The sequence below is a fragment of the Benincasa hispida genome, chromosome 9 (assembly GCF_009727055.1).
Source record: "Benincasa hispida cultivar B227 chromosome 9, ASM972705v1, whole genome shotgun sequence".
Classification (NCBI taxonomy): Eukaryota; Viridiplantae; Streptophyta; class Magnoliopsida; order Cucurbitales; family Cucurbitaceae; genus Benincasa; species Benincasa hispida.
This window is the reverse complement of record NC_052357.1, coordinates 84,175,304-84,183,155: the sequence shown is the minus strand read 5'-3', so window position 1 is coordinate 84,183,155 and position 7,852 is coordinate 84,175,304. Positions and strand designations below refer to the sequence as shown.

At 36.6% G+C, this 7,852-nt stretch overlaps 1 protein-coding gene across 1 annotated transcript; it reads right to left on the bottom strand.

The window, feature by feature from the left end:
- Window positions 1-860: 860 nt before the first annotated feature.
- Window positions 861-7,263, bottom strand: LOC120084951. The gene is made up of 5 exons (XM_039040762.1): window positions 7,154-7,263; window positions 6,807-7,044; window positions 6,472-6,550; window positions 1,361-1,478; window positions 861-1,152 (listed from the first exon to the last, which is right to left on the bottom strand). Exons 1-5 carry the CDS (start codon window positions 7,261-7,263, stop codon window positions 861-863), a joined length of 837 nt encoding a protein of 278 aa, XP_038896690.1.
- Between the last annotated feature and the right edge of the window lie 589 nt (window positions 7,264-7,852).

The following is a 7,852-nucleotide window of genomic DNA, read 5'->3' as shown; positions in this document are numbered from 1 at the left end:
TACCGAGATAACCCTATATATATGTATATATGTATGTATGTATTCCTTTTTCCCTCTCCAAAATAAATTCTCAAATGACCAAATCTCATTTAATACTTTTTAAAATTCCAACTCCTAACAATTATCACTTAAATTAAATTCCAAGATCCATTTAACAAAAATTTAAATCTTCTCCAAAACAAAATCTAAACTAAAACCGGACCAAACAAAATCATTCAATTACCTAAGTTTTGGCCTTGAAATTTCAAAATTAAAGGAAATAAAAATCCAATAATTTCAAAAAACTAGTTTAAATTTAACTAGTTCACGGGATGTTACATTCTTTCTTCCTTAAGAAACTTTCGTCCTTGAAAGTTCTAATCCTGGAAGAGCTCTGGGTACTATGTCCTCATCTTGTATTTTCGTTCTCATGTTGCTTCCTCAAACTGATGATTCCGCCATAAAACTTTCATTAATGTCATATCTTTGTTGCACAAAAACTTCACTTCCCTTGCGAGAATTTGGACAGGCCTCTCTTCACAACTCAAGTTCTCACTCAACTGTAAAGGCTCATAATCCATTACATGAGATAGATCTGCCATATACTTCCTCAACATGGAAACATGAAAAGCATTATGAACCCCAGAGAGAGACGGTGGTAAAGTTAATTAATAAGCCACAGGGCCAATTCGCTCTAAGATCTCAAATGGCCCAATGAAACGTGGACTTAGCTTCCCTTTCCTGCCAAACCTCAAGACATCTTTCAGGGGTGCCACCTTTGGGAAAAATTTATTACTTACCTCAAACTCCAGGTTCTTACGTCGCACATCCACATAACTCTTCTGTCTACTTTAGGTTGTTTGCATCCGAGCTCTAATCTTCTATATTTCTTCATTTGAAGTCCGCACTAGTTCGGACCCCAACAACTTCCGTTCACCAACTTCATCCCAATAAATAGAGGATCTATAAGCCTTCCCATATAGGGCCTCAAATGGTGACATGCCAATAGTAGCCTGATAATTGTTATTATAAGCAAACTCGATCAAGTGCAAGTGAGAGTTCCAACTCCCTGAAAACTCCAATGCACAAGTGCGTAGCATATCATCTAATTTTTCGCTCAAATGCTCCATTTGCCTATCTGTCTGTGGGTGAAAAGTTATGCTGAAATCAAACCTGGTACCAAATGTTGTCTAGAGATTGTTCCAAAAACTAGATGTGAAATGAGGGTCTCCATCAGACACAATAGACACTGGAACCCTATGTAATTTCACCACTTATTTCATGTATAACTATGCCCACTTATTCACTGAATAAGTTCACTTCCCCGGAATAAAATGTGATAACTTGGTGAGTCTATTCACTATAACCCAAATCACCGTACAGTCCTTTGCTGTCTGTAGTAATCCTGCTATGAAATCCATCGACATATTTTTCCATTTCCACTCTGGTAGGCTCAAAGGTTGCAAGAAGCATGTTGGCTTCCGTCTCAAGGTCTTCACCTGCAGACACATCAGACACCTACTAACAAATTCAGCTATATCTCTTTTCATATCATATCATTGAGGTTTTATTCAATAAAACTTTTATTGAATATGTAAATTGCACTAAATCCAACAAATTAAGATCTGTGGCTATTACATGAGAACTTGGACATTATGTGGAGACATAAGAGTGGATCAAATTGTTGGGGATGATGCCCTAAACTCTTATTAGGTCCTTTAGGACAAGTAGAAGATTATTGGGGTTGATGCCCTAAACTCTCGTTGGGTCCTGTAGTTTGTAAACATTGGATTGAACAAACACTTGTCATATAATAATATGAGATATTTTCTTCACTGTTGTCTATAAAACATGAGATGCTTTACTTGTTTTACCATAAATCAATAAACTAAGATTCCTAGTTGTCGTTGTAACTTAAGCATGTATGTGGAGACATACAGGTGGATCATGCCTTAAGTGATAACCAAAATGGTCTATAGTATATGGATATATGAGGGAAACCTAATACAAATGACACTACGAATGCGGGTCGCTTTATAGATTGTTACAAATGTTGTGACATGCTACAGATGGTCTGATCCTGATCATTCATGTGGAGACATGCGAGCAGGGGCGTCCTTTACAAAGGAGTTCGTATAAGACCGGACCACGAAGTGTTATAGTCTTGTTATATAACGTCGTTCATGACAAAGACTTCACTTCACTAGGATGACCATAGGTAAAATGACCTTAATTATGAATGAGTCAGGAACTTCTACCTTTGAGGGCGATTCTTCGATGTGCATGGGGCGAGTGGCCAGATTGCCGACTCAAACCTACCACTTTAGGGATTCTTCTGATTGGGGAGCTAGGAACTCAACTACACAAGATGGAATTCACTTCTTCCCTGAAGCAGGGGTAAGTAGATAGATTGTTCCCATAAAGGTTGATTCTGGGGCTTGAACGATGTGGCGCTACACACTTTCTCATGGCTCGATAGGTGTCCACTCATAGTAGGACTATGAGATATTGTTCATTAGAGGGATTAGTGGTACTTAAGAAGTTAGATGTAACTATAGGAGCAAAACGGTAAATTGGCCCAGCTATACTTACGATTATCTATGAAGGGTTATTGTACTGTTGACTGGTTATATCCGATAGACATAGAAATATATCTGTGGTGAGAAGAGTGCAGCTGTCAGTCTTTAGTGGAGTGCCTAGTAGTTAACGGATGGTGGATCTCATGGTTAAAGAGTTTAGTCAGCTATTCACGTACCGTTAGAGCTTCAAGCCACAGGTCCATAAGGTCTCCTTGGTAACTCAATGGATTCAAGTTGAGAATAAATTTTTAGGTCAGTTTGAAGTGTTCAAATTGACAAGAGGGAGTTTGATTATATATGATATGATTAAACTGGTTCAATTACATATGATATAGTTGACATGATGTATAAGATACATTAATTGGAGAAAAAGGATATAAATATGATTTATATCTAGTAGAGGAGAAAAGGACTATGGTTTAAATGTTCCATATGATGTGATATTAAAACTATAAGTTATAAATATAATATGATAAGTAAGTTATTATATTTATTTATAATTAAACAATTATGAGATAATTGTTGGTGGCTTTCTCCATAACCGTATGTGAAAGAGGGAGGTTGCATTTAGTTTTCATAACTAAAGGATAAAATGAAAATAGTTTTCATTTTGCTAAAGGATCAGATAATCGCTTAAAAAATTATAACTGTCTATCGTTTAGCTAACCAGAGCCTACACGACAGCTCATGTGTTTTTCCTAAACGATGGTGTACACGTGCATCTACCTAAACAATCGTATAGCTTTTACTAAGTAATCGTGCGCCTAAAAAGGTATAGCTAAACGATCATCTAAATGATCATCCTGTTTTATTAAATGATCATGCACCCCTTACTAAACGATCAAGCACCAGTCTATACAATAGACTCCAAACCTCTCCCACTTTCTTGGTCGTTGAATACGATCGTTATTTCTTTCTGCCCTCTACTAAATCCAACAAAGCCCACACCTTCTGGATTCTCACTCCGAGAATACCAAGGTCACTGAGTGCTGGTGTCCTCCTTGCTACTTGTTTATGGAGAAGACAGTTCATTTTCTGAACGAGAGCGAGAGTTTTGGGTAGACGATCACAACGACAACGAGAGGTGTTGGTCTTGACGAGAGCGAGAAATGAACGAAGATGACCAATTCATCTCGGTCAACATTCTTCATTGCCTTCTGATAAGACAACGGATCCTCAACCTCACCATCAGCTACCATAGCCAGGATTTCCGTGAAACCCATATAGCAAACAGGTGGGTTCGCAACCCCCCCCCCCCAACTACATCAAGGTTCCCTCAACACTTTAGAGGTGGAATTGACCTATCAGATGAACTACCATCAACAACTTTTGTCAATGAAGCAGGCCATTCAACAACTCTTGTTGAAGTTTCAGTAGTTTCGTTAGAAAATCCACGCAACACAAGTTCAAGTAGATAGCCAAAATGGTCTATAGTATACAGATAAAGTTGGGTACCTTATTCTAGGGACAATACTAGATGCGGACCACTTTGTATTTAGTACAAATGATGTGATCCTGAATCGTTCATGTGAAGACATGTGAGTGGAGGCATCCTATACAAAGAGTTTGTATAAGACCTGACCAAGAAATAAGCCACTCTTATTTTAAAACATTGTATACTATTTAAGACTGACTAATTCAAAGTGATGACCTGGGTAACTTGACCTTAATCCTGAGTTAACTATGAACTTCTGTTTATTCGGGATTATCCTTATATTTGCATGGACGAGGGTTGGCTCAACAACATCGACTCAATAAACCCTCCATTTCAAGGGTAAGAATAGGTAGATAGCTGGGGACATAGGGTGCAAGACGGAATTCACTCCTACTCGCTTTTAGGGATAATAGAGAGGTTGTTCCCTTAAGTACTGACTCTGGTTTTTTATCAAGGGGCTTCACCCTCTCATTGGCCAAAAAGGGACTCGGTTTGGTGATTAGATCAAAAACTAATTTTTCTTTAGAGGATTAGTGGCAGTTAAAAAGCAAGATGTAATCTCGGGGATAAAACAGCTTTTGACCCAACTATTATTACGAACAACCTGTAAAGGGTTGACTTACTGATTATGGTTATATCGAATGGAAAAAAAATATATCTACAGTAAGGTGAGTGCGATAGTTAACAGATGTTAATTAATTCAGTTTAAAGAGTTCAGTAAATTAATCTTGGATTGTTGGAACCCATGATCTGTAGGTCCGTTAGGTCTCCCTATTAGCTCACAAATGGATTAAACCTTAGAATAGCATGATGAGTAAATTTGAAGTGTTTACAGATGTTGATTAGTTTGGTTTAAAGAGTTCAGCAAATTAACCTCGGAGTTGGAACCCATGATCTTTAGGTCCGTTAGGTCCCCCTACTAGCTCACAAATGGATTAAACCTTGTGAGTAAATTTGAAGCGTTCAAATTCGAATTAAGGGAATCAATAATTATGTACGATATAATTACACGTTTAATTATCAAATTAAACGAAATTGGACAATTGAATAATGTTTAAATTTGATTTAAATATTAAAAATGTTAATAGGGATTCATGTTTGAAGAATTGGAGTTTAACTCATTTAATATTTGATATTAAATTAATTAAATTATTGAATTAACTATTAAGAATTAATTTTATTCAAAAATTAATTATAGAATTAAGTTTTGGTAAAATTAAAGAATATTAATTATTGAATTAATAATTTCGTTTTATTTTTAAAATTTTGATTTCAAAATTTGGAAATTGAATTTTGAATTCAATTTAAAAAAATTGAAATAATACTTAGTGGTTTTTTCCAAACTAAAACATTCCACCTTGATCATGAAATCTTGGTGTCAAGCTCTCATCAAATGTTGATTGCATGTTTAGCTTGACAAAAACAATTGATTTTGTTGAGAAAATGAGGTACGTTGAATGTTTTGAAGAGAGAAAAGGGGTTTTCTCATGTTCTTCAAACACTTAAAAATTCTCTCTTATTCCCTTTAATTCTAACTCATTTTGGAATCCACCTTTCAATCTAAGGTCCTAGAGGATAGTAAGGAAGATCAAGTGGTGGTTTACAAGGAATTGTTGAGGAAATTCAAGCTGTATTTAGAGATTAAAGAGTTCTTCAAAGGTATAACTTCAAAACCCTATTTTCTCTTATTGAACATGCATGTTTTTATGCTAAAATTGATGGAATTAGAGTGCTTAAGATCCTAATTACTTCTGCCTCTTGCTTGTTAACTCTAACAATCATACCACCAGTAAAGCCATTTCAGGTCTTGATATATCTTGGTGCTGCCAGGATGAATCGAGAATGGGGAACAGTGAGCATCTATCGACAATTCATTTTTATGGTCACTGTCTGTAGGTACACATAAATTCCCTTGATAAAGAAGGCAATGATCTGAAGATACTGAAAATTCATTGTCTCGACCTAACTCCACTTGACACAATTTCTCAAGATGGTAAGCGTCACCCTATTGAGCATCAATAATTCTCCATCTCAAGGTTAACTGTACTGTCAACTGTGCCAACTATGAAGTGGCTTCTCTAACTGCTACTGCAATCTCAGCTCATTCGAAATCCTAACACATATAAGTCTATCTAGTAATTAGAGCTGCTAAATGGGTTATGTTTCTACTCAGGGCATCTGCCACTACATTCACCTTGCCTAGGTGATACAAAATCTCACAATCATAATCCTTCACTAATTCAGTCCATTTACGTTGTCTCATATTTAACTCCCTTTGAGTGAAAAATTACTTCAGACTTTTGTGATCCATGAAAATTTGTATCCTCTCTCCATACAAGTAATGTCTCAAAATCTTCAAGGTAAAAACCATCGCTGCCAACTCCAACTCATGTGTGGGGTAGTTTCGTTCATGATTCTTTAACTGCCGAGAGGCATAAGCAACCACTTTGCTCTGTTGCATCAACACACACCCCAAACCTTTCTTGGAGGCATCACTGTAGATAACAAAACTTCCTGATCCATCTAGTATTGTAAGAACTAGAGCAGAAACCAACTTCTATTTGAGATTTTGAAAACTATCTTCACAAGCCTTATTCCAAACAAATGAAGCTCGTTTTCTGGTCAACTAAGTCAAATGAGTGGCTATGCGAGAAAAATCCTTCACAAAACAACAATAATAGCCTACCAACCCCAGGAAACTATGCACCTCACTGACTGTGGTTGGATGAGACCAACTCATAACTACCTCAACCTTTGCGTAGTCAGTAGGTACTCCTTCCTTCGATACCACATGTCTTAGAAAGTACACTTGCCTCAACCAAAACTCTAGAAAACTTGGCATATAACTTATTCGCCCTTAGAGTCTCCAAAACCTTTTGCAGATAACTCTCATGCACTACCTCCATATTGGAGTAAACCAAGATAATGTCCATAAAAACTATCACAAAAGTGGCAAGAAATTCCTTGAATACCTTATTCATTAGGTCCATAAACATTGTCGGGGCGTTTTTCAGGCCAAACCATATTACAATGAACTCATAATGTCCATATCTGGAATGGAACGCATTCTTGGGAATATAATTGTTTTTTATCCTAAACTGATGGTATCTTGAACGAAGATTAATCTTAGAGAAAACTGTAACCCCTTAGCTGAACGAACAAGTCATCAATCCTAGGAAAAGGGTACTTGTTCTTGATTGTTGCTTTGTTCAACTCCCTATAGTCAATGCATAGGCATAGTGACTCATCCTTCTTTTTCACAAATAACATTGGTGCTCCCCAAAGTGATACACTTGATCGTATAAAACCCTTATCAAGAAATTCCTGCAACTAAATTTTGAGCTCCTTCAACTCCGCTAGGGTCATTCTATATGGAGCCTTCGAGATAAAAGTTGTGCCTAGCTCCAACTTGATTGTAAAATCTATCTCTCGATAAGGTGGAAACCCCAAGAGATCCTTTATAAAAACATCTAAATAATCTCTTACCACTGGCTCTGAAGTCAAGAAGACCTCAGCTTCACTAGTGTAAACCACATTGGCCAAGATACTCCAAGTACCTTGGTTAGGTAATTTACTAGCTTTCATAGCTGAAATTATTTTGGGCAAGACTACGATCTTGACCCTTTTAAACTTAAACTAGCTCCCGTAGGAGGGTTAAAAATCACCTTGCGAGAGCAGTCTGTACTGGCATGGTTAACAACCAACCAATCCATACCCAATATCACTGTTGGGTTTTATGTCCTAAAACTCGTAGTTTGTAAACAATGAAACTTATTCTGAAAATTCACTAAGTTGTTATTGAATATATGAAATTGCTTATTTCATTTTAGAAATAAATCCAATAAACTAAAAGTGCATG